Below are 27,300 nucleotides of genomic sequence, written 5' to 3'. Positions count from 1 at the left end.
AGCAAATGCGATTTTCCAAGTGGAAATAGAAGCCAAATTCCCGTCTAAGTTGATGTCTGGCCTAATCGCTCCAGTGGCTTGACATTTGGGCAGCGCTTCCGCTCCGCCTCCGATTCCGATTCCATGGTGACAGGGGGCAGAAATGTGAAACCAAGCGTTGCCCATATCTAAACAATATAAATTGGAATGCCAGCAACCGAAAAACTCTCCATTTCCATGCAGATCTCAATTGTTTACTTGGTCATGTTTGTTTTCGTAAATTTGTTGATTAGCTGGAAATTTTCGGTTCTATTCATTATGATTGTTATTTTATTTGTTTTGTTGGAGTTTTATGACACATAAAAAAAACATATAATACAGTTATATAGTATCTCTATTGTCATTTGTTTGCAGTGAAAACAAAATCGGAGACTAGTGAGTTAATTGAATTTCATAATTGGAGAGTCATAACTAAATATTTAGAAACTTATTTGTTTGTGCATCAAATTTTATTCATTCTTAATTCAATTTTTTTATATTATGAGTTTGGAGAGATTATGTGTAATATATTTTGTGTAGATGTGCAAGGGATCGTAGATACTAAAAACTTTCTATCTGTTTTATATTTTAAGACTAATCCTTTCTAGATATATACTAAATATCTTATATCAACTAAATCATATTTTGGAAAAAATAACTATGCTTAGTCAGAGAAATCAATCATACTTTTCTTATAGGATATAATGTATTTTCCTATATATTTATTGTTTGTGTACGTGAGTGTCCACCGGGAGAAAATATTTCTAGGAACAGCATTCAATTGCTCTTTGCTTCATAAATTCCCTTTCAAAGTTGAAAAGCGAATTATGAAACCATATTCCCCTCATTAAATTTTTTAAAATCTGCAGAAAATCCTTTCCATTCCTTAAGAACTCAAGTAAATAATAGTAATTTAAATACTTAAACTCACAATGGGACACTGGAATTGATATGATTCGGCAGATATTTCTATGACAATAAAAAATTCCGATTTTAGATTTTAACAATAAGTGTTGTCTTAAGTTTTCTCACAATATATAATCAAATCTTCTGTATTCTTGTTTGACTTAAAAATAAGGGTAGAAAAAAGGTTTGAAATACATGCATCATATTCCAAAATCTTTTGAAATAAATATGTACACTAGATTATCCGATTATAAGTTCATTGGGTTATTAGGTCGATATATCCGGAAGACGCTTTAAACGGATGGAGTTAAAAAAAAAACTGTTCTTCTTGATTGATTTTACGGTTGCCACGTTCATAATAATTAAAACAAACGATTACATGAGATTATATGAATTTTGTTTAAGTGTCTTAATAAATATATCTACTAAGTATCAATTGTTTATTAAACAAAGCAAGTTCTTGCCATAGAAATTGATGTTCAGTACGAAAAAAAAAACTAAGATTAGGGGCAACTAACGAAAAGACTCTGACTTTGATGCAGAATCGACACACAGAAGTAGCAACAAAGTAAACACAGGTGATGCATAAGACACTTTGAAATTGCCAATCAGTAGAAAAAACCAATCGATTGCTATACCATAAAGATTTGGCACTATAAAAGCCATAAAAAGCAACAAACAATTGACAATTAAGTGTGAATTAAAAGACTACAAACATCATAAAATATGTAGTAAATACTCAATGGCATCTGGGTCAAAACAATAGTAAATTCATAGTGGATTTGGTAAATCTCTGATTGAAGTGACTGTTGTTGTTATTGTGGAGGGTAAAAAAGTGGAAAATAATTGGCAAATAGCAGCAATTATTTGAACTTAAACATCTCTCATCTTTCTATTTTGTTCGATGATGATTCACATAAAAGTGGAAGTGAGTACTACTACTACTATATATTATCTTAGCTTAACAATGGATGCGAATGACATGACACATATCGAATGATTTGTGTGTTAGCTAAACCTGTCAACACCCTTCCACTTTTAGCTATCAACGACAACTGAAAACAAAACTTAAAACACTGTTTAAATTAACTTAATTGCATGGAATTGTATTTTAAACGACCAACAAGCATTTTGTACCCAAGAGCAAGCTTAAAAATTAGCATAAATAAACATATCAATTAAGGCGACAAGCTACAAGTATCCAAGAAATGCATTAGAGATGAAACTGAATTGAGGAGCTAGAAGAAGTCGTTACCAAATAAAAAAGAAGCGCGTGGAAAACACCTAACACCTAAGAAATTTCACAACTGGACAGCAGCAACATCGGGGCAACACCAGCAGCAACACCAGCAGCAGCAACATCGGATGCAACAGCGTGTGGCAGTAAATAACCGACAATAAATCACTTTGAACAAATGTTTAAAAAGACGAAAAAAACAATTTGTAAAAACTGCAAACTGTAGAAATTGACAACAAGTTGTAAATTTACTGCCACACACACACTCACACACAAATTACAACAAATACAACAGTCACACTTTGAAGTAGATGTAAATAATTTGTAAAGTATTCATTCTTGCATTTTTTTTTGCCTTTTGACTGACCTGACTGAGTGAGAGAGAGATTGAAAAAGATTTTGTTTTGGTTAAGAGCCCGCAAACAACACTCACGATTTTTACCCACATAATTGTGTTGATTGCCGATGAAAGTTTTTTTCCCAAGCGGAGATGGGCCAAGACCAAGAGAAAGACCCATTAAAAGGTTTTAGGCATTTTTATCATTTGGCCACAGGATGGCAAAGAAATGCTTGATTGAGATCGATGGCTATATGTGTGTGTGCGTGTGTGTGTGTGTGTGTTTGCGGATAGCTCTGACTGCATCAATCAAGCATCATTGATCATGGGTTGCCAACACGCTCCAAGGCCCAAAACGAGGGTTGCTATTAACTTGCCTTTAGTTCATAGTGAATAGACAATTCAATATACTTCTTAGAGTTAATCAAAATTGATTTGAAGATTTGAAGCAGACTGCATATATAGTAAATGAAGTCCTAAATATACTATCTTAGGTCCTAAATCCTTTCATAATCTTAACGATCCTTACACACACATTTTTGTGTATATACATTGGGAATTCTCTACGAAGGAATCCTTGACGATTTATAGAGATTTCGTAGGTTCTTGACTACTTTTGGAATAGAATTGCATCCTCAAAGAGCACAAAAAACAATTTTTGAAAATAAAATATACACTGCGCGACAACTGATTAGCACACCCCCTGTTATTTCAATACAAGTTCTAATCAAAAGATTTTTTATAAAGAATTTTTAATTCATAAAACTTAATAAAAACGAAAATTTTTGGATTTCTTTAATTGGTGTGTTTGGAGAATTATTTGAAAAAATGTTAGTTAAAAAATTAAGGGTTTTTTGTGCAACATCCGATTATAACATCCTACAAAAATTTTAAAATAATTTATGTTTTGAAATCAAACTGAGCTTCTAATTTTTTAGTACCTACAGAAAAGCGTTCAGTTATAGCAATATTCTTATTTTTAAACATACATAACTTAAATTTATGAAATTATTTGATTATATGCGTTTGACAATTTTATTAAAGATTACCTTTCGGACGTCATTGAAAATGATTCAAGCCGACAAAAACTGAGCCAAACTTTAGATTTTGATGGATTTTGGCAGCGCGTAATTCCAATCTGAGGTCCCAATATTCAGATCGGCTTTAATATTTATCCTAACCTAAAAGTCATTTAAAAGGACAGTTTTTTTGATTTTGCTGAAATATTACATTTTAAAATTAGACTTTTCTTTTTTTAAAATTTCGTTGAGTATTTTTAAATATCTGTATTTCTTACTGGGTTATAGCGTATACATAAATAATATTTGATTGGATGTCCCATATCATATATTACCCTGAGGTATTTATAAGGAAAACCACTAAAATACATGTAAAATTAAAAATATTTCAATAATTTATAATTGAATTCAAGGTAGTGTCTAGTTTTAGAAGCAGAACCCCTGGGTTTGGATAATTTTTGTCGAACTTTTCAATCTAGATTTGGTACAAATGATCATTTAATTGAAATTCTTTTCATATTATCAAAATTCGTAATTTAATTTTGAAAACAAGCTAACGAATGAAGTATAATTTTTTGTGGATTATAAATAAATAAATCTAAAAACTATTAAATGCTTTGCAGTTGAAAAATAAACCAATTGCACTCAAAAAAAGTATTTATAGACGATATTGACTCATAATGTTGAGATGCTTCAAGTTTGAACTTATTTTTATTATCAATCAATTATCAATTTTTGAGGGTTTTTTAAAAATAAATGCCATGGTCTTGAGTTTGTGAAGATTAATCTGTTTTTTTTTTTCAACGACTGAAGAGGTTTCTCTTGTGTCTTTAAAGTTTTATTTGCAACCTATTTTTGGACAATGAGTGACTTAGTCGAATTACTTAGTTTAATTCTTGTTTAACATTAAATGAATGCTTTCAACTTATTTTAAAGAAAAAAATAAGCCATTATAGTGTTCGTTTTCCTCTAAGGATGTAGTGTAGTAGGAACTTGATATTGTCGAGGATTCGTCACTGCATTAAAGGATTAACTTATAAAGATGATTGGTTTAGAAATTGTGATATATATTTGCACAATTTCTTATTATCAGTTATCCTGATCCTGAACCTCTTGCCTAAAACTATAGACATTTTCTAGGCCAAATCAAGTGAATTCATTCATGTGAATTCCAGGGGAAACCCTCGCTGCAAACAAACTCGTTTCGTTTTTAAGCCAAACTCGAACATGTTCGCTGCTCGTTGAATACTTTTCGGGTTTTATTGTTGTTGTTGCTGTTGTTATTATTGTTTGTTGTAGATTTTTGTTTTTGTTTTTGTATTTGCTCAGCTCAGTTCTTATACGACATTCGGACTTAACGGACACGAATTAGACAGTGGCTTCTCGGCTTCTCCGATCTTTCTTATTCACATATGCGATCATCCATCCTTTCGGCCATCGTAACGGATCAGATTGCATCGAATTGAATGGTGTTTCTTTTGTGGACTTTGTCGGTTTTTGTCTCTATCGCAGTGTGCGTGTGTGTTTAATTGTGTTGCTAATGAGCCGCATTTATGGTAATCTCGGCACCCGGGGACAATAACGTTGACGTTAACATCGTCGTCTACTAAGCGACGCAGCAGCGGTTGCGGCATCACCTCATCTCTACCTCAGTCAACCGAACTCTGGGACGTCTTTTCGGTGTCTTTTTTTATTTTTGGGAAGTTTTCACCTGCTGCGAGCCGTTTATGGTTATTGCCGCAATTTGGTTGTGACAGTCGGAGGCGCTTTATCATAAATTAAAAAGTCGTGTATACGGACTCTCGGACTCTTATGGCTCAGACACGCTTGACCATGTGCGTGTGAATCGTCGATTTCGGATGATGCTGAGATGCTGATGGATGAGACCTAAAGCTTTTTCAACTCACAGATTTGCATGAATGAAACGCACACGCGCCGCGTAATCTTCTTCTTTTGCTCTGGCGATCGCAATCTTTTGACGAAGATGACTTAATTTAATCGCCCGCTGGCAGAAGGTGTTAATTAGCATATTGAACAAATAAACAAACTAAAAAAAAAACCAATCGACTAACATAAAAAGAAAGAGTGTGTGTTAGAGTTGACTGAGAAAGAGAGAGTGCGAGGGGGAGGAAACGAAATTGATGCCGTCTGCGTTTTCGGTTCATTAATAACAAACTAAGCAAAGGCCAAGACGGGAGACGACGGGCTTCAGTTTTCTATTTCGATATACGAGACCAAAACTGAGTGCCCAAGTGTTAGTGTTTGTGTATGTGTATGTGTGTGTGTGCAAAGCTCAGCTAAAAAACAAAAATTTGTACAAAATTTCAAATAACGCGTAAAACAACAAATTTTTTGTAGCCAAATGTTGAAATACGAAAATTGTCAACTAAAGAAAAACTAAAGTAGAATAAGAAAAATATGAGATGATAGTTCAACCGATTAAAGAGGAAACGACGACGACGACATGTGGATAATACCAAACAAATTGTTAATCTATATATTTTGGATTATGGAAATAAGGTATGTAACCTTCTTCTACCTTTCTCTCACTCTCTCTTTGTCTGTCAACGGGGGGTTTTCGTTGCCTTTTTCTTTTTTTTTTCCTTTGCCTTTAACTGACAACTCATATCTCATTTTGCGGGGCATATCGAATCGATCTACAATCATTCGGACACAATCGTTAATTTTCATCTATATATCTCTGTGAAATTACAAGCAACTCACACACGGCTCTGCATGTTGGCAATGTTGCTATCGCAATATAAACAACCCACATGTGGACCAACCACCTCGTCCTCTATTCTAGTTGGGAAACAGGCGTTGTTGCCAATGACAGAAAGTTGAGAAAGAAAATTGAGAGAAGTAAAAGAAAAAAAAAAAAATAGAAAAAATCTCATTAAAATGGGCAATTAAATGGCAGGCAGCAAACACTGACAGCAGTCTCTCATCAAGAAGGAGGAGCAACAGTTGGTGGGGTGACAGGAGCAACAGCAACATATATATACGTATATGCAGCGACAACTGGAAATCAATTTTTGCCATAAACTCATCAGCATCTTGTTGTTTGTTGGTGTTACTGGCTATCTAATTGCCAAGTTGTTGCTGGTTGTTGTTAAAGTGGGCAGCAGCAGCAGCAACATCTGCCATATACTACTAGACCGAAAAGGGTCTTAACCCAGAAAGTTTAACTCATGTAATTGAGGTTACTTTTGAGGCTTGCCTTTACAACAGGAAACACCACAAACAACAACAACAACATGAGTATGTTTGTTGGCAGACAAACGCTGAACATTTTTCCTATCAAGATCCAGAGCGTACCCAAAAATGGGCATAAACTGCCCAGTTTAAGAGAAACAGCATAGCCAACCAACCTGACACTAAAAAGGAGCAAAAAGAAAAAAAAACGGGAGTGCGGGAGCCGTCGGCGGTTGGTCAATGAATGCGTTTTCATTCCCTCTCTTCAGTGGGGCTTTTTGTTGGCCATGGATGAGTGATCGACGACTGGCAAAAAAGCCTCAAAAAGCAGCCACTAAACAAAACTATCTCTTAGTGATCTGGTCGCTCCCTCTTCTCTGTGTGTGTGTGCGTGTGTTTGTATCTGTGTCTGTCTTTTTGCCAATTGCCCATGACGAACGATCCGTTTTGGCTTTTACCTGTTACAACTTTTAGCCTCGTCCTCTGCCAATTCCCTCTCAATTACGTTTGCGCCCAGGATTCGGCTCCACTTATTGTCTCCTCAGTTCATCTCTCGCCCTCTCTCTTTCTTTTTTTTTTAGCAGCAACTGCGGCAGCGACATTTTTCTTGGCCCTGGCCATGGTCTTGGCCGCTTTGTTGGAATATTTGTATTTTATTGATGGCATGTTGAACATGCCTTTATGGGTTTTCGGTTTTCAGTTTGAGTTTAACTTTGAGTTTTGTGAACTCCGCCCACTTTACATAGGCAGCAGAAGGCATGGACATGGGCATGGACATGGGCATGGGTATGAGCTTATTTTATCAGCCTCACAAAACTTTCAAATGCCTGGACCTGGGCCATAAGTCCGCCTGTCTGTCTGTCTGTCTGTCGGTCAGCCAGTCGGTCTGCCTGTGTTTGTGTCATTGTTTTATACTCTATAAAAGTAACTAAACTACATTTGGGTATATTAGGGTTAAAAGGATCTAGGCCTATATATAGGCAAATATTTACTATGACCATTTAGAATGATTTAGAAATGGAATTTAGACGATTGTGAAAAAAGAAAGATTAATGCTGGGTCACAACTTTTGGTTGGTGGGATATATGATGAAAGATATTTTTTTCTTAATTCAATTTTAGATACGAAAAACTACCCTGATTATATGGAGTATGTTCTGGAATTTATGATCTTATTATATGAATGGGAGGAGTGCCTTTTTATTGGCCAAGTTTTTGTTCAGTTCTATTAAAAATAAATCATTTTTTCAAAAGGCAAAAAGAAAGTAACATTGAAAGGGAAGAATAATGAGTTAACTTGTATTTGTATTTCCCTTTTTTGGCCCAAATTTATTCATTTTCATAGTTTAATTTTCATAAATGAAGTGAAGAAAATTGAAATACAAATCCTTTGACATTTTTTGGTAATAATAAGAGAACATCCTCGTCCCATAGACCAACCAATTGGCATTTTTATATCTCAAAATTAAAGAAGCTCTATATCAAAACACCTTTATATGTTGAATAGGTGCAAAAATTATAGCTCTTGATTTAAATTTGGACGTTTTCTAGAAGATTAAAAAAAAAACCGAAGTACCGAAAAACTACAAATACAGACTTTCCTGGAGAATGACATAAATAACTAATCACATAAATTACTAACCGTTGGTGTTATGACCTACAAAATATTTACATCAACAAGGCAGTAACCAGATATAAGCAGGGAGCAGCTGACGGTCCTTTATATTTTAGTTCAATTTATTGGAAGTAGTCATTCTATTTAACTTGTTTTCTTTGGAGATTCAAATGCTTTGAAAATATTTAGTTAAAACATAGAAGAATCCTGGCTATGTTCTTATCCATTAATCTATTAAATTTAACATGGAAGAAAACCAACCAATATCGTATTTAATACTAAGGTCCGCCCTCTTATTTAGGATGAGATAAGATGGGTTTCTTCTAATTGGTATAGTCAAAAGCTAACCAATCAGTCCCTATAATAAAACGAATGAATGAAGCTTAAAATTTAAATGAACTAAGTTAATGCAAGCGCAGAAAACAATATTCTGAGTTTTTAAATGTTTCAGTAATTCATTTATTAATTTATTTAAATATGTTTGACGTTTTTAAAAATTCATGAAAAAAATAGGAAAAAAAAAACACCACCATAGCAGAGCAAGGTTTCGATCCTCGGACCTCTGGGTTATGGGCCCAGCACGCTTCCACTGCGCCACTCTGCTTGTTGTTTTCCGCCTGTCAAACGGTACATATATTCAAATGGTATATTTTTTTGTATTCGAATATAAGTAAGTACTCATTGTCAGGATGTCAAAGTAACCAAAGTCTTTGATGTTACTTTGTAACAAGATTAGTTAGTTATCTTTGTCTAAAGCGTTAGAGGATATTCAAAAGTCGTTATGGCTATTTAAGCCATCTAAATGCAACGTTTATTTCTGCTGGTTTAATGTGGTTTTTGTAGTTGCTTTTCGGCTGGTTGGAGGTTGTTGTTTGTTGGTGCTGCTTCCGCCTCCAATTTGGCTCCATGAATATGTCAGCATGGGCATGTAATTACCCAGGCACCAAGCGCCAGTCATAACTATATAAAGTTTTAAAGGAGCTACCGCCTTCGCCCAGCGATCGCAGCGGTGGGTCGCCAAGGCAACTAGATGAATTCGAATTCCAGTGACCAGTGCCCTACGATATCTCTGGGGCAGGCGGGGAGCAACTTATTTTTACCTACCTTATTTTTGAGACTGGCTTCCATCCAACGCCTAAGCGTGAATATATTAAAGTCATATTTTTATGACTCTCCAAAACGGAGCATTAACTCTCTAAGTTGGCGTCTGCATAAGTGGCCTGACTTGGCCTGCGGGGGACGGGGGGACAGCGGACATTTTGCGGCTAATTGAAGCTTGCCTCTGAATTATGCTTGTGGTCTAATTCGTTTTTAATGACTTGCCCCGCCACATTTGGCAAAAAGGTATCGGGCAAAAAAAAAAAAAACCAAAAATTTATTTGTAAAATTGTCAGCAAAACTAGTTTAAGATGCACACTCACTCACACACACACACACACGCACTTTGAGTTATAGAAATGGAGTTGTAGTTAAAGTTGCAGACGGAAGCCGATCAAGTTCATGACAAACAGCAGTACGACAGTTCCTTGCTCTCACGCTAGCAGAAAAAGCAAAAACAAAAGGGTCACGAACCGCAAAAAAAGAAAAAAAAACTTACCCAAAATGAACCCATTCCCATTTTCTGGTTACCTATGTCTGGATATAGAACTAAAGATAAAAGAAAAGGCCACAAAACAAAGCGGAAAAAAAATGAAATCAAGCATACACACGTGACTTGGACTTGGCATTTCAAGAGGAGGATCATGGGCATGGACTACTGGGGTCTTGACGATGACGACGGCGATGATGATGATGAAATTGTCGGCGTTGACATGCAACAGGAGGCCTTTTGAGAGCTGTGGAAGCGACAAATTAAATAAAGCACGAAAACACACCAAGAGAAAACAAAACACAAAACAAAAGACCTGCGTTGAAAAGCGAGATTTGCTGAAATGATTTGTGGCATTTGTGGGTAAACTAGAGGTGGAAGTGAGGCCGGAGGCCGGGGCATGACGGTCACGGTAAGCGAACGCACGAATGAACGGATGCGCGCTGACAGATCGATCAGAACACAGCCAATGAAAAAGGTAGATAAACGGAGAGCGCGGTAAAAGAGTTGGCAACGGGGGGAAACGGGAGAGAGCTCAAGTGATCGAATACTTTTTGGGCCAAGTTAAAGTTGAAGGTTGGACCCCTTTTTGGGCTGGTTTGTCTTTTTGGTTTTTGTGTTCTGCTCTCCAGACCGAACAGAAACGAACCATGGTTAAACGAGCCTAATTATTAGTTGACTACCAATTTCCAAAAGAGATTACCGATCGATGTTAACAGCATGTACAACATAAAGCCAACAACAGCAACAAAAACTACAACAAAAGTGCTTCATTCAATACTCTGAAACAACAAATGGGTATATCAAAATATTTGTTGGAGAGTTTTTCAAAGCTACGAGTACTAATAACAGACTTTTAGGAAACATTTGGTTTTCTTCAAGGCTAGGATATCAAATTTCATATATATAAATAGAAGAAAATTCATGGAAATGTCTTTTGTTGTAGTTGGGAAACTGGTTCAAACAACTGCTGTGTTTTAAAAAGTTTTGCAATTCACATAATTCTTATAAATCTACTGATACCTAAATTATGAATAATATAGTATTTCTTATTTGTCATAACTATTTTAAGAACAATTAGTATTACAATTTAGTAGAAATTTTTTAAATGATCAAACTTCAAGGAGAAAGAGGACACCTATAACTGTCCAAATTTTTGACTGATTTTAAACAAATTAATAAATAAAGAAGACTATATTAAGTTTGGTACCCCTTTTAAATAAATTAATATTGTGGAAGTACGAACCATTCCACCAAAAACGTCGTAAAGTAGCAATATATACATATTTCTTTATAATTATAATCTTAAAATGTCTTAAAATATTGGGTGATTCTAATATGAGCTGGTTGCCTGAAGTTGCTATTAAGTGCTAACATTAGCAGACTCTGTTGAGGAGAAGTTAGTATTCAATCAATTAAATTAGTCTTGAGCAGATACCCCAAAGTATTATTGACCTGCAAAGATTGGCCGTTACATCAGAAACAAACAAAGCTAGTTAGTATTTAGTATTAAAATAAGTAATCATATCTTATGTTAGTTTACCCCATATCTGAATACAATATATCTAATGCATAGATTTTCTAAAACGTTTACGTGTTGAATCTTCAATTGTTAAGAAAACTATGAATACTCAGTTTCATCTCCCAAATATTATCAAGTGAAACCGGAGTTTATTTTTCAATATTGAAATATATATTGAAATATGCGAATGTTGAATACTGATTACAACGCAAAAGATTTAGAAGCGAATGAAGTAAAAATATTTCGAAACTTTTGGCTCCCGATTTCTGCTTGGCAATATGGATTTACTTAAATTGAGAATACGATAAATTGCTCAGAAAAAGCAAAGAAACCAAGTTTAAATATATAAACAAACTAAAAGGTTTCTAAAAATTTTTGGCTTACTACGTTGAATTTTGATTATGTTTTTTAAAACTTAACTAAGAAGATATATGTATATACCACAATCAAAAATTGGGAGAGATCATGAAGAACTTTAGTTTCTTAATAGAATAAACCATTAAGGCTAATCACTTACTACAAAAACAACTAAGTCAAGAAGACATTGTATTAAGCAAAAAGTATTTAAAAGATTACGAATCACAAGTCAGACTCTAAGACAAAATATTCTATAATCCATTTCATTTCTGCGACATTGTCAAGAAGACAAATAAATCAAAGAGTATAACATGGTCGTTGCAGTTGCAGATACTCTTTTGATCTTTCTTTCTTCATCGGTATCAAGTTTAGCTAAAGGGCTAAATTTGTGAGGACACGTTCACGATGTTCATGTTGGCCATGTAATTTCTGTAAATTGATTTAATTGCCCCAATTAAAAATGCGTTGTAAGACCACAACAACAACAGCGACATAAAAGGTGAAACAGAGAAAGAGATAGACAGAGAGAAAAAGTCGGATTGTTGGCCAAGCAAACAGTCAGCGAAAGCGATTGCTGTGTAGCTATTGAAACCAGTTGCCAATTGGTCTGTTCGTTTGGCAATTGTTTGCCACTGCCCCGAGGATGAAATGCTCCACAGCTGTCCTGTATCTGGCATGAGATCAATGTGGCATGCAGCATGTGGCATGCGGCATTCGCAGCTGTTTGATGTTACATACAAATCGACAGGTAGACAAGCTGAAGAGCTCAATGAGTGATGAAGAGAGTGGGCAGTTATCGCCCCCTCATCCACCCATCATCAACATAATCGCAACTCATTGCTCGCATAGCTGGCAATTTGCAACTCATTGTCAAAACTCATTAATCCGATTTGCCATTTATAAATGAACATAAACTGAACAATAAGCTCATGTATTCACATCTATGTATGCACCTATCATACATACGATTATAAGATGGAAAATTCAAGCCATTTGATTAGACACTCCACTCGAAAAGTCACGATAAAGCCTAAGCTTTACGCTCTCAGCTCCATGATTAAGCCGCTAGATTTATGTAATTACGGCTAATAATATAGCCCGACCGCAAAGATTTGACTAAAACTGACAGTAAAACTGTCTACGTTTTGCCACAATGCTACACAGAGACACCAGCATCCCCTCGATTTCCCCTCTCTATCCAACCACCTGTTTTAGTCAGGTGGGGGACTAGGGTTGGCAAAAACTTCAGGCTTAGAAAAAATCATTTTAGAAAATTAAACTAGGATCATTCCTAGTATAATATTATCATTAATATCATATTTTCCCCTTATTTAGTTGAAGATGTTCAGAAATTGTGCAAGTGATCGAAAAAAAATCATATAATAACACAATGGTATACTTTTAGGATCCCTAACATTCTATATCTCAATTATAAACTAAAAAGAAATTGATAGAGAGAGAAGTAAGAAATAATAATGATAAATAATCAATGCATTATAAAATTTGATGTATTACATCTCTGTAGACTTTAATATCAAGTGTAATTTATTTTTAATCGAAACCCAATTTATTCGAAATTAAATACATTCATTCTTTATTTTTACGATATTCATATACCGTAATACATTTTGGCCACTTTTTGATAGTCATGTTAAAGGCAAAATGAAAATTTGATTATGAAGGACTTTCTGGGTTTGATTCTTGTGAAAAATGTAAGACATTTTCATAATCTTTGTGAGCTTACATACCAAACTTGGTGGCTCTATCTCTTATAGTCTCCGAGATCTATGCGTTCATACGACGGACATGGCTGTTGATGCTGATCAAGGATATATTTACTTTATGGGGTCGGAAAAGCTTCCTTCTGCCTGTAAAATGAATTTTGGCTACTTTAATATACCATTTACCCTCTAGGTGTATGGCATAAAAGCGAAAAAAGAATAATTTAATAAATATTGCTCGAATTTTTGTAAGGGAGTCGCTCAGAAAAATGGCCAAAAATCGCAAAAAGTACATAAATGTCCTTATAGCATGGTCACTTCAACGACAAACAGGACGTCCTTTTGTCAGATTGAATGCCTAAATGATCCGCTTCGACTGACGCTAACAGATCCTGGAAAGTCCTTCAGGAAACTGAGATTAACGAAAAACGGCAAATATCTCGCGAGTCCTGTGAAGGATCATCGAACTCCAACCATCAAGATCTATCTCCGGTGCAAAAGACATCTGAGTAGTCTTGTGGTGAGCTTTTAAGGTTTTGGTCTAGTTTTTGGGCTACTTAATTCTATTTGGGACATGGCAAAAGGAGATTGTCAAGAGATTGTGCAGTGACAGGATTTGTGGACTCTAGAGCTGGAGCTAGAGTTCTTGTTGTTGTTGTTGTTGAATATACATATACATTAATGTGGTCGGAAAAGCTTCCTTCTGCCTGTTACCATTTTATCCTATGGGTATATGGTATTCAAATCGAATGAAATGAAAATTAAGAGATGCAAAACTCACAAACTTTGCCACCTTTGTACATATGAGCCGTCAATTGCGAATCATTTTCCATCGTAATAATAATATAATATAAATCTCGTATATATTCTAAAAACTTAGTGCAAAAGCTAACTTAATTCGAGAATCCCCATATAAGCTCTCATAGAGAAGTACTTATAGATATAGTCACAATTTATTTATAGAAATTTCATTTTGTCTGAGTTTGAGTTTGTCAACTGCTTTTCATTAGATGTCCCCATCCCTGGACAGTTTTGTCGTCTTGTACACAACTGCAACTCATTAATCTTGGCTTGAATGCGGTAAAATATGAAAAAAACTAAAAAAAAAAATGTTTACCATTTTTTCTCTTGTTGGTTTTGGCATTACTATTGGCTGATAGATCTGGACCGGGCAACAAAATGGGCAAACGAAATGGAAATCAACGCTGGCGGCATTTATTTGCGCTCACGATTTGCATCGATCTCGATCTTCGATTGGGGTGATCGGCATTTTTTGTTGTTGTTTGTGGCATTTGTTTTGTTTTTTGTTGCCATGCATTTTATTTATTATTTGTTTAATGCTAAGCTTAATTTATTGATTTATGCATATTTGATTTCTATTTTATTTTTTGTTATTGTTTGTTTTTCCTGTTTGGCTTTTGGCCAGATTAGTGTCCAGCTTTACATCCGCCATGCTTTGTGGTCGGATACCGGGCCTGACGGCCGCCCAGCGTCAATTGTGCAGCGAGATGCCCGATGCCCTGATTGCCCTCGGTGAGGGTCATCAATTGGGTTCCCAGGAGTGCCAGCATCAGTTTCGTGGTCATCGCTGGAATTGCTCTGAGGTGTGGCAACGGAATGTCTTTGCCCATATCATGCCCGTTGGTAAGGTTCACACATTAATTTACCCAAAAAATTATTTGGTTTGGCGCCCAGTCGATTATGTCTGAATTTATTTTACAGCTTCACGTGAGGCAGCCTTTACCTATGCCATAGCCAATGCTGGAGCAGCCTATGCCGTGACAGCGGCTTGTGCCCGTGGCAATATATCCACCTGCGGTTGCGATGGACGACACAAATCCTCGGGTGGGGATGGCAGCTCAATCTCAATGGACTGGAAATGGGGCGGTTGCTCGGCAGATGTTGATTTTGGTATGAGATTTGCACGCAAATTCATGGATGCCCGAGAAGTGGAGAAGGATGCCCGAAGTCTTATGAATCTGCATAACAATCGAGCAGGTCGTACGGTAAGCTAAGCACCAACTGAAACTTGTCTTAACTTGGTTGTACAATTCTTTCTTCCTTTTGGCAGCTGGTTAAGAAACTGCTCAAGACAGACTGCAAGTGTCATGGTGTTAGCGGTTCGTGTGTTATGAAAACCTGCTGGAAAAGTTTGCCGCCCTTTCGCCTCATGGGCGACAGGCTAATGCAAAAGTATCACAAAGCCAAAACTGTTCAAGTCGTTAGAGGCAAACGTGGACTGAGATTAGTATTAAGCAGGTAGGTTCGAATGATTGAACCACTAAATGAGGAGATATTAAAATAATTATCTTATTATTTTAGAAAGAAGCATCCGGCTGCTGTTGCTGCTGCTAGCCAGAAGCAAACTTTGGCCTGGCCCAAACGTTTGGAGCTTATTTATTTGGCTCCGTCTCCCAATTATTGTGAGCGTAGTCTTCGTAGCGGTAGTCTAGGCACTAAGGGACGTATCTGCCAGCAGAAACAAGGACATCATGGGCCACAAAGCTGTGATCTGCTCTGTTGTGGGCGTGGCTATAATACCCAGTATATAAGTCGGACAGTTCAGTGTAGTTGTCAGTTTCATTGGTGCTGTCAGGTTGAGTGCAAATTGTGCGATGAAAGTTATGAGGAATTTACATGTAAATAGTATTAAACACACACACACACACAAACACACCTACACCTACACGTATTGTCATTAAGTATTATGTGAAATGTATTACACTTAAAATGCAAAAGAAAACAAATTAAAGTTAATTTTTACATGAAAATATTGCTCAATTTTTGACTTTTACTTTCTATGACTAATAAATACCAAATCGGACAAAACATTTTAAATATTACAGTTTGGTATTTATTTTAAAAAATTCTCAAATATTTGGGACAATATCAATTAAAAATTTTGGACACGAAATTTATGGTTTTATGGCGGTATAAAAAAAATCGGCTAGAGATAGACCGATCTACAGGCTAAAAAAATATTGAAAATTTTTTGTCATTCACCGATTTCATAATATCATGTCTTTACTTTCATGTAGAAACGTGAACTTGTAATTTACAAGTTTACGTGCCTACAACAACCTGAAGTAAAGGAACTCGATGGTGAAACGATTTATTTTATTTTAGCGCCGTTTTTGGGATAACGAAGATAAGCTAGTTCTTAGACACATGATTTAAAAGATTTACGTAATGATTAATACTTTTGGTTGAAAAAGCTTTCTTTTTTCCATAATAAGCATATAAATCTCAAATTCAAATTATTAGATTTAGAATCTATTAGATTAGATTTGCTATACTGGTTAAAAATTGGCCAGAATTTTGTCTATGGGAATCATATTAATTCTTTAACTTCTTTAATAATCTGAAAACTTCTGAACTTTACAAATCTGTAATTCTGTAATTTCTCTTTACCAGTTGCCAATCGTTTTTATAGGAAAATTTCTTTTTATTTACATTTAAATCCCAAATAATATATATGATAAAAAAAGCAAAGCGTACAAATTTTTTTACCTAAATAAGAACCACTCTAATAAAAGGGAGCTTTTACAGGTGATTTCAAACTTTGGCACAAACTTTTATCATGGCCAAATGTTACAACCTTTGAAGTCAAGCTTTTAAATCATAAAGCACGCAATAAACTTTTGCCAAACTTAAAAGCTCGAAGAAATACGCCCTCAAATAACGAAATCGAAATACCCTATAAAATCAAAAAATTGGTTCATAGATATCCTTGATTAACACCGTTAAAAAAACGACGTAAACTCATGAATGTACGTGTATGGTATGCATCTAGAATATTCAAGATACAACAGACAAACACTTTCAGTCTAACAGCAACAGTAAACTTTGAACAATTCCATATTCTCAAATTTAAAATACGTAAAAAGGTGTCTTCTAAAAACGGGTCTGTTTTGGTTGATGCTCATCAACTCCTTATTATTATAGGATTGGATTTAGAAGAGCTCGATTTTACTATACAATATATAAAAAGACCCAAAAATCATGCGGCAGAGTGACTGTCAAGAATTGCATTAAAAAAAGTCAAGAAGCAAGATTTTAATACAATCCTTAAACTAACAATATCAGAAACAAAACAATCGCGAAATAAAGGAGCTCAGATGGATTAAGGAAGAAGTACTACTGTGAAAATTGGAAATATATAAAATAGTTCCCAAATTGCGATTCAATTCAAAAATTCAATAGGTCAGAAAGTGACCAGAGGAACCAAAATTTAATGACACTATTTCAAAAGTATTCCCAAAAACCCCTAACTCTCGAAATCTGTAATTCTGTAATTTTTTTTACCGACTTTAGAAATTTATGACTTCAATTTTATTGGAATCTCAAAATCTAATGATTTCATGATTTTCTTTAACAATAGCCCATTTCGATCAGAAATGGGCCACAAAACAGACTAAGAAAAAAGAGATGAAAATACCAGAAATCCTTTGGGTTTTTTTTTTTAATTGATTCAAAATTTCATTAATAGTTAAAGTCGGTTCAATTTTAATGTCAGCAGGCAGAATCCTTGTTTAAATAAAATACATAAATAAAATGTTTTTTTCTTTTTAATATGTTGGTTTTGTTTTTTATTACAATCATTTAAATATTTGTTCAGTTTTGAGTTTTTGTTTTTGTTTTGTTGTGTACCATTTTTTAATTTCGTAGTTGAAATATTTTTGTTCTTGGTATTTTTTTGTTTTTCTTGTTTTTGTTTATAATTTTAAATTGCTACATAAATTTGCTTAGACTAAAACTTGATGGTTTTTTTTATATTTGTTTTTGTTTTGTTGGTAATGTGCTGCCATATAATGTGTTTTGTTTTCCTTTCGAAATCGTTTTATAAATTGTTTAAATAAAATACAATTTTAGTATACAAGTTTTGTTTGCTTTAGCCCAACGCATTAAATGCAAATATTTTTGTTTTTTTTTTTTGCTTTTTTCGTTTCTATATAGAGAAATTTTTCATAGTTGCAGTTTTGGTTTAAATATTTTCTTATATATTTGTTGTTTGTTAATTTTAGTGGTTAATTTTTGTTGGTTTTTATTTTAATTTTTTGTTTTGTTTTTCTTTTTTTGGAATGGCACATCAATGTTAATAAAATTTGCCCTAAAAAACTGCACAAGTCTAATGCTAGGGACTGTAGACTACTTTTAGGCTATTTGGGATATGGTTTTTGTTTTTTTTTTTTAATGTATTTTGGAGTCATATTAATTATACGATTTTTGTTTTCGTTTGTTCTCCCATTTCTAGGTTTTTTTCATTTGTTGTTGTTGGTTTTTGTAAATGCTATGACACACCTTTTACAATTTTACATGGCTAATTGTTTAAAACTATCACATAATACATACACATACAATTAGAGACATACAAACTGACAGACAGACCAAAAGATATCATCATCATTATCATCATAATACAATTCTTAGCACTCAATTATCAAAGTTATATCTATATATACAATAAGAAATCCTTTTTTGTTTTATATACAAAACAACAAGCCTCCATGAACTTGGTTCATTCATATTATTCTCTCGGTTTGGTCGCCCTACTAGACCATGCCCTTGGACATCATGCGAACAGTGTTCTTTAGTGCTTGACGTTTATTACAGAACCAGATACGTATGACTTCACGTTCGTAGCCCAATTGGTGAGCCAAACCGGTGATTTCGGTGCCTGTAAAAATGAAATAGAAAATATCGATTAATAATAGGGAAATAAATGTCAAGTTGTAATATCAAGGATTGCTACCGTTACGAAACTGTAAATATTAAGCGTTAATGCGAATCAAATTTACCTACGTATATATATGTAATATGTCAAAATAATGTTGAATATTGGTTATAAATTAATGATACCCCAAGAATTCTGATAAATTAACTGTTCTTGACAAGAGAAAATATTAAAACTTAAGCCTCAAAATAAAGAAATAAATTGTATTTCTTTGTTGACAAAAATCATACTGCAAAAAATATTATTAAATTTATATGGGTTCAACGAAACAAACTTAATAAAATCCTATCCACAAAAATGTTTTTTTCTACGGGAAACTTGTCATTCTTTATAATTTATCACATTTAAAAAGGCTTTATCAATAAAGTATCGTAAAGTAGTGTAAAAAAATTCCAACTTATATATTATGATATGTTTTCTATCTAAAAGCAGAGTCAACATCAACTTCGTGAAAAGGAGTTTTTCGTTACATGGAAATTAAGAGATGTCTCGAGAATTTCGAAAATACGTCTTTTCTTAGCTCTACCGCACCTTCAAAATCCCCTAGACTTTAATTGAAATTTTAAAAATTTACGGAATTTTGTCACTCTGTATAATCTTTGTGGTATTTATTAACTGTTGAATTTTAGCTATTATCTGGCTGACTGTTTGAGACACTAATTTTAATTTGAGAACTTAACTGAATTAGGAAAATATTCATAGCATACTTTCGAAACTGGAAATCAACCTTTGATTTTTTTTAAGTGTTCGAAAAAATGAATTAGAAAAAATATCAAATATATTCAGCCATTCCTTTGATCTGATTCGATCGAAATAAAATGAAAGTTTAGGTTAACCGCACTTTATTTCATTCATATTTCTTAGTTATAGAAACATAATTTATGTTGAAGGAGGAGTTGGGACATCCTTAAACTGTCAACAAATGTTTCTATCCCTACACCCCATGTGACACCGCCGAATAAATATTGTTAAGATACTCTAAATATTACTCCTGTATACATTTAATGTATTGATCCTATATCAGTTTATTTAGACTAAGAAAGTTTATATTTAAATGTTTCTCATGATCTTTCAAGATAAAATGTACAGAACTTTACTCAACTGACATTTAGACTGAACCATCTTTAATTTAATTTTCAACAAATATCTTTATTAGTAATTTTCCAATAGTCTTTAACTGAAACATCATTTATCAATCTAAGTTAATCTTTCGTTTCTTCTTTAATCGTTCGTGCTTAAAGGTTACTTTATCTTTCGTATCGGTTACATTCCTTCAGTGATATAAATTTCAATGGATCGTTACCACTCACCCGAAGGATGCGTATTGCGTTCGAAATGAGCATTGAGCAGCTCCAAGGCTTGCGGTGTAAATGAGGTGCGTCTCTTGCGTTTCTTCGATGGCTCGACACCAATATAGTCTGTTAGATGATTTTGGCCCGACTTGTAACGATTCCAGTGACTAAAGGGAGAGATAGATAAGACGATAAAGTATTAGTATTTCAGTTTGTTGTTGGTTTTAACGGCGTTGTGGAACTGCCTCCATACTCTCACCTCTCTTCGGCCTCTTTCATCCAACGCTCGAGCACAGGTTTGATTTTCTGTGCACTCTTTGGTGTTATGTCCAATTTCTCGAACCTGAATGGGATGGGATGATGGTGGATAAGTATTTTATTTTATTTTTATTTTTTTTTTTTTTGATAAACAGCTCAACTATGTAAAAGAAACATAACTAAAGTGCCAGGACATTGTCAAGTAGCTTTTAATTTCACATACGGTAAACAAGGATGATTTCGATTATATATTTGGTTTAGCCTAATTGGCAATGCCCTGGGCCAAATTGTAAAAAAATTTAATTTTCTCTTTTTTCTTTTTTTTTTGTATTGCAAATTAAAGTTTTTTGGTTTAAAATGAAAATAAAAACATACAGATTATATGGCAAAATGAAATAATGGAGCTTTCGATTTCTCTAGCACTTTAGTTAGGTGTTTCTCTTACAACACACACACTCACACACATCACACACATACAACACACACATACACACACACACAGATATACACACACGTACATGTTCTGTTGTTGCGTTGACAGCTGAGCGGCATACATCTGCGCAGCGAGTGCACTGCTTGCATTTCGGTTTTTGGTTTATTTTTTTGGATTTTTTCGTTTGTTTTTTTTTTTTTTTGGGAGGCGGTGAGAAAGAGAGATACAGAAAGATAAAGATAAAGTTGGCGTTTTGATTTTGGCATTAACAAAAAAACAAATAATAATAAACTTAACTAACAAAAAAACACATAAAATAAACTTAATTATATAAGTACATACAAAATTAAAATTAGCATTAGTTTTTGATTAATTGAGTTATAGATATTTCAAGTTTTATTTTTTAGTATATATAAGTGTCGTTTTTTGTTAATTTTTTTTTTGCTTTTGAAGGGTTTTTTTTTTCTTATTAGAAATGTCCTGGCACTCTAAGAAATAATTGGATCCAAAAAGTGTTTAAGGAAAACGATGAACGTAAATCAAAACAGAAAACTTGATAAACCAAACAAGACAGAGAGAGAGAGTGAAAAATTTTATCGAAAGGTTTTCTCTATGAAATGATCTAAAAATTTACATATATCTTAAAACTCTTAAGAAATATATTTAAAATATAAATAAAACTAATTGATATTGATAGTTAATAATATAGACTAGATAGTTCAATAATATTTATTTTTTTATTTTACTCATTCATTACTTTAAATTGTGTTTACTATTTATTTATTGAAATATGTCAAACTTAAAGCACTTGTTAAAAAATTAAATTAATTTTTGTTTCTGTGTTTTTTTAGATTTTGTCACTTAGCTCACCTGCAAATGGCACTCTGACTGTAAGCGGGTCCCTCGGTTACGGAGAGAGCCTGACCCACCTGAGTTTGGGTCAAACCCAATGATAAACGTCTCAATTTAAAGGCTTTGGCAAACTCTTTGATCTCATCCAGATCGATGCCATCGACAACATTTGTGGTAGCCTGATTAATGGTGGGTTCATCTAAGAATAGCAAAAAGAAAAAGAGAGAAAGAAAGACCAATTGTAGTTAAACAACATTAAATTTTCTTGGTAATTAATTGAACTTAGGTACTAAACTACTTGCTTATATAGAGAGAGAGATAGAGAGAGAAAGAGGGAACAAATATACCCCACAAAAAGCTTTAGGTTTGTTTGTTAGTTAGCCAGGTAAATTGACAACACAAATTGACTTTGCATTTACCTTTGGTCTTAATTACAGTTAATTGCGGTAATTACAGAAATATTATTAGCCTGAGTTAGCGGAAAGTTGCACTAGTTTACAGTTTATAGTTGAGTGTTTGTCTAGTAAAACTTGATGCTTTTATATGCTTAATTTGTTAGCAGATGTTCCCATTTATGCCCCTATCCCCTTTCCACTCTGTGGTGTTTTGCCAACTACTTGGCTAGAATTTTGATTTATTTATTAATGATATGCAAGAAGCAAGCGCCAGAGTCTCTCTGTGTGTGTGTGTGTGTGCCAGGACATACAACCAGGCAGGCAGTGCGAAGGAGCAGCAGCAGCAGCAACAGAGCCATTCACTTTTAGCGGTAATTAAGATGCAAAGCATCCTCACTCGCATCCGCATCCTTTTTTGCTTGTCGTAACTCAAGCTGTCGTCGCATCTTAGTCATTGTTGTTGCTTCTCGTCGTTGTTGTTATTGTTGAGAGTGAAATATGTCATTAAATACGGAAAACATCTTAAGTTTTTGTATGCATCAATTAGCAGTAATTAAGCTGCATATTGTCTCTGCAATTTGTATGCGTACAGGCAAAATACAGATACACAAAATGCATAGATAGCTTAGCTACATAGATAGATAGATATCTAGATACAAGAATAGATGGATCTTTCGTTGAGTATCCTAGAAATGGGCGATGACTTGGCATGACTTGACTTCCCTCTTGTTATTGTTGCTCTGATTGCATTTTTAATGCAGGCAAAGTTTCAATTGACACGGCAACACACACCCCAAAGCAATGTGTGTGTGTGGGTGTAAAGGGTGCATTTTAAATGGAAAATCGCACAAATATTTGCCTACACAATTAGTTTTTTAGCCAGGCCAACAAAAAAAAAAAACTTCCTCGTGCATTATCCTCTCAATCTGATGCCCTGAAATTCAAGTGGCCAGGTGAAACACTAAGGTCCTTATTTTTTTAATTGCGAGGGCGATTGGTAACCAACATAGATGATGCAAATGATGATGAAGATTCGATATTTTAAGAGCACTTATCGATGTGTGCAACATGGCGTATGAGTGTTATAAGCAACTTTTGCACTATGGGCTAAAAGTGCCATTTTATTGAAAATCTTTATACCCATAGTAAAATATTAAGTATTACTTGTTTTTTTTAGAATGATAAAACAAAATTAAATCTTATATGATCTCATTAATTATAATTACTGTTTAATTGGGTTAATATTGAGCAAGGTTAAATAAATCGTTAATACGAAAGTTTTAGCTAACAAGTTTAAAGGGCTTAGTTAGCAATTTAATATAAAACATATGCAAATCGATGTATAATATGACGATTAGGTTTTATTATAGAAAGTACCATAACCACTTAACGTTGCTATCAGTTAAATTATGCCTAGTAGCAACAAATTGTATGACGTTTGTTATTTTATAAAACTTGAATGGACCTTATTTTTGACTTATATTTTTATTTTATGTCTTTTTTGTTTATGGCACCCTAGTAAGACAAGTATTAAACTTCTTAATTACTGTGCTAGTTAAATTAATAGAATGAGTTTTTAGTTTCATTTGAAAATAAGTAATTTGATGAGATAGGAAAGCGATTAACTAAATATATTTTGACAGTAATTGATTATTAATTTACTTATTATCAAACAGTTCGATGGACGACTCGAGGTCATAAATTTATTTGATTGTCTATAGATTTAGAAACAAATATTGAAAACAAATAAAGAATATCAATTTAACCTAGAAGAATTATCTATTTTCTTAAATGTTTGCCAATAAAATAACCAAGAAATGGTATGAAGCAAAGCACAGTTTAAAGAAGTATTTACTTTCCTTTATGTTTAAAAGACTAATTTAAATTTGAACGTAACAAGGTAATCAATTTTACAAATTTAAGAAATGCTAAAATAATTATTTAATACCATTGTATAGGGTCTGCTAAAGTTAATCTAAATGAGGTGCATCCCGTGTAGGCATTGAATTAATGGGAAGACATAAGTCCGTAAGACCTAATTTTTGAATAAACTTGCACAAAATTAAACACCATTTTTTGGTTTTCCATTTGAATATAGCTAACTATGGTTTATATAGAAGATGTTGCCTATGACTTCATAATATAATATACTCATAAGATTGAAATGGTTATTAACCCAAATAATCCAAACTATGGATTCTTTTATGCTCAAATTTTGAGACGATTTTAAAAATGTCAATTTGTGTTTGGAATTTTAAAGGGAAATCAATTTTTTAAGCAATTAGAAAAATTGTACAAATTAATTCGAAACAAAATCTTCAAATGTATTAAAATTTTAAGAATATATATTTAATAATTTAATTACTTTGTTTCTATAGAATGATTCTATAATAACTAGGAGTTTACCTAATAAAAAGGCAGCCCAAATGTATGCTAACTATTTTAAAAAGAAAGGCATTATGAAGTTGTCCGTAAAATTGTATGATTCGTAATGACAATTTATATGTGTTTAGGCTTCATTTAATAACTAAAACTAAAAATAGCCCATAGTGCATCAAATGCTTTTCTCTATTTATTTTGTTATACAATTCTGTTCCAATTTTTTCATGTTTTTTTGCGGGAGATTTGAACTTTTTCAACGCTGAAAAACATTAATTAACGAATTTTGGGCAAAACGAACTTTATACTAGACTTTCCCCTTCCAACTGCTTTTCTCTGCACCACACACACACTCATTCGCTGACGGCAAAGGCAAGTTGACTGAATTTTATGTAATTTGGCAAAAGAGACGCAAAATACAAGGCAAGTTTCACAAGCCAAAAAAGAGGCTGATGGCAAAGTTTTCGATGTGCATTTACACGACTTCTCGAGACAAGATTTATAATTGATGCAGCCGCCAACGCCACCGCCGTCGTCAGTCAGATGAAGTTGGAGGAGCCAAAACAAAACTATAAGATTTTCGCAGAGTTGAAAGATGTCAGGCTGAAAGTGTTAGGCAAATTAGCAATAGCGTTGACGTTGTCACGCGTCACTCTTTCCAGCCAGAAGGAGTGAAGGGCAAATGTGAAGGGTTTGCGATGATGCGATTAGCTTGAGTTAGATGAATTTTGATAGCCCATCCTTCTTAAGCTTAATACTAGACTAACTTATGAGGAAAAGATTTTCTAAAAGAGAACTCAAAAAAAGTCGATCTTTACTCACTCGGTGAATCCATGAGAAGGTCATTGTCATTCTCATTGCCATTGGGTGACAGATGCGGCGGTTCACTGCGCGATGAAGGACTCAATTTGAGTGGCTGCATTAGACCCGAGGTGGATGGTCCCGGGCCAGGTGAATCGTCACGCGGCGAGGCCGATGAGGCACGCGTTGCTGTGGCCGTTGGCGGTCCCAGAGATTTGGTTATAGTCAGCTCACCATTGGTGGCATTGAGCCTGCAAAATCTTTATCATTATCTCAATTCCCAATCTCTGGCTAATTGTCAGCAATTTAATCGTTTACCTGTTGATGCTGCTAAGTACATTGGCTGATGAGGAGCTGGCACTGGCCGAACTGGTAGATGTAGCTGTGGCATTTGGTCCACCACCTAAACTTGGTCCATTGCCCAGATAGTCGCGCTCCAGACGCGGCGAATTGCCCATGTGCAGGGGATGCCCCGGTGGGGAATGGGAACGGAATAGGGGTGATACATAGCCTCTTTCATTGGAACTGCTAGCCGAACTACCAGGTCCAGTGGATGCAGTGGGCGTTAATCGTCCAGCGACACGCTCATGTCCCAAATGATGCACTCCCCCCGAACTGGACGAGACGCTGGCTCTCGTTGCTGTGGCCGTGGGCGTGTGCGAACGTCTCTCGAGGCGGTCATGATGCTGGCTAAGATTCATTCCAGTCACTGGTGTGGACACAGATCCATTGCCACCGCCACCTATTCGACTCGGACTGTGCTTGGGTGAGGATGTTGTCCTCAGGCTATGACCGAAATGATGTCGCGAGGGTGGAGCAGGTGGCGATGAACTGGTACTCAATTCCAAGGGCTTCAAATCTATTTGAGGTGCTGTCAACTCATCGGGATGCCTGAGACTGATTTGCGGATGCGAAACTCCCGATCCAACTGAACCACTACTGCCAGTTGGTTGTCCCGTCATATGATGATGCAGATGGGTCTGCGTCTCTGGTTTGATGTGCAGCTGCTGTTGCAATAGGAAAGCAGCTGCCGCTGGTGGTGGCGGAGGAGCATGTGGCTGGGTCTTTGTAGGCAATGATGGACTACCGTCAGTGGGTGAACGTGACGGTGGACTACGTTCAGCTGAGCGACGCAGATCGGCTGCCATATGGCCATGTGTATGAGGCATATGGCCAGCTAGTCCAGCCAATTGTTCTCGTTCCCTTTCTCGCTCTCTTTCCCTCTCCCTTTCCCGCTGTTGATGTTGTTGCTGCTGCTGCTGCTGTTGTTGCTGCTGTTGTTGTTGCTGCTGCTGCTGTTGTTGTTGCTGGGCAACGGCAAAAAGTTCTGGATGCAATGCAGTCAACAACTGTTGCACTCCACTTGAGAATAGATTGGGTTTGAGTAAATTCGTGGGTGTCTGAGCCAATTGTGGCAAAGCCGGCACAGGACCATGTTGCAGGCCAGTCAATGGCGGTGGCAACAGATCGCGTTGTTGCTCCCGTTGTTCCCGTTGCTCGCGTTGTTCCCGCTGCTCTCGTTGCTGCTGCTGAAAGCTGGCATAGGCTCCGAATGCATTGGGCAGAAACTGTTCCGTAGTCGGTATCTGCGGACTCACAGGAATCGTCAAAATGGTCTGAACGGCAATGCCTAAAAGAAATG

At 35.0% G+C, this 27,300-nt stretch overlaps 2 protein-coding genes and 1 non-coding gene across 6 annotated transcripts in view; 1 reads left to right on the top strand and 2 right to left on the bottom strand.

Moving 5' to 3' along the window:
• The first annotated feature begins 5,847 nt into the window (after nucleotides 1-5,847).
• LOC6640767 (protein Wnt-2) lies at nucleotides 5,848-16,243 on the top strand. 2 transcript variants are annotated; one of them, XM_002063693.4, is made up of 5 exons: nucleotides 5,848-6,037; nucleotides 14,941-15,158; nucleotides 15,237-15,520; nucleotides 15,586-15,773; nucleotides 15,837-16,243. In XM_002063693.4, the coding sequence occupies exons 1-5, from the start codon at nucleotides 5,982-5,984 to the stop codon at nucleotides 16,159-16,161; spliced, it is 1,071 nt and encodes a 356-aa protein (XP_002063729.1). In that variant the 5' UTR covers nucleotides 5,848-5,981; the 3' UTR covers nucleotides 16,162-16,243. The 2 variants fall into 2 exon arrangements, with proteins under 2 accessions (XP_002063729.1, XP_023030827.1); XM_023175059.2 differs by having other exon boundaries at nucleotides 5,990-6,037; nucleotides 14,946-15,158.
• Trnam-cau lies at nucleotides 8,859-8,930 on the bottom strand. Its single transcript has one exon. It is a non-coding gene; the product is annotated as a tRNA-Met (tRNA).
• A 2,303-nt stretch (nucleotides 16,244-18,546) lies between the features above and the next one.
• Nucleotides 18,547-27,300, bottom strand: part of LOC6640766 (alpha-protein kinase 1) — an 88,892-nt gene continuing 80,138 nt past the window's right edge. The window contains exons 5-11 of one of the 3 annotated variants that reach the window (XM_023175079.2): nucleotides 25,977-27,288; nucleotides 25,680-25,909; nucleotides 22,102-22,282; nucleotides 21,317-21,373; nucleotides 20,800-20,883; nucleotides 20,559-20,707; nucleotides 18,547-19,191 (exon numbers count right to left, since the gene is read on the bottom strand). In XM_023175079.2, the coding sequence (XP_023030847.1) occupies nucleotides 19,067-19,191; nucleotides 20,559-20,707; nucleotides 20,800-20,883; nucleotides 21,317-21,373; nucleotides 22,102-22,282; nucleotides 25,680-25,909; nucleotides 25,977-27,288 (2,138 nt within the window). In that variant the 3' untranslated portion in view covers nucleotides 18,547-19,066. The remainder of the gene's footprint in view (nucleotides 19,192-20,558; nucleotides 20,708-20,799; nucleotides 20,884-21,316; nucleotides 21,374-22,101; nucleotides 22,283-25,679; nucleotides 25,910-25,976; nucleotides 27,289-27,300) is intronic. The other 2 variants (XM_023175080.2, XM_047009756.1) reach the window with 2 other exon arrangements.

Source organism: Drosophila willistoni, assembly GCF_018902025.1.
Source record: "Drosophila willistoni isolate 14030-0811.24 chromosome 2L unlocalized genomic scaffold, UCI_dwil_1.1 Seg168, whole genome shotgun sequence".
In the NCBI taxonomy this organism is placed as follows: domain Eukaryota; kingdom Metazoa; phylum Arthropoda; class Insecta; order Diptera; family Drosophilidae; genus Drosophila; species Drosophila willistoni.
This window is presented reverse-complemented; position numbering and strand designations above follow the sequence as displayed.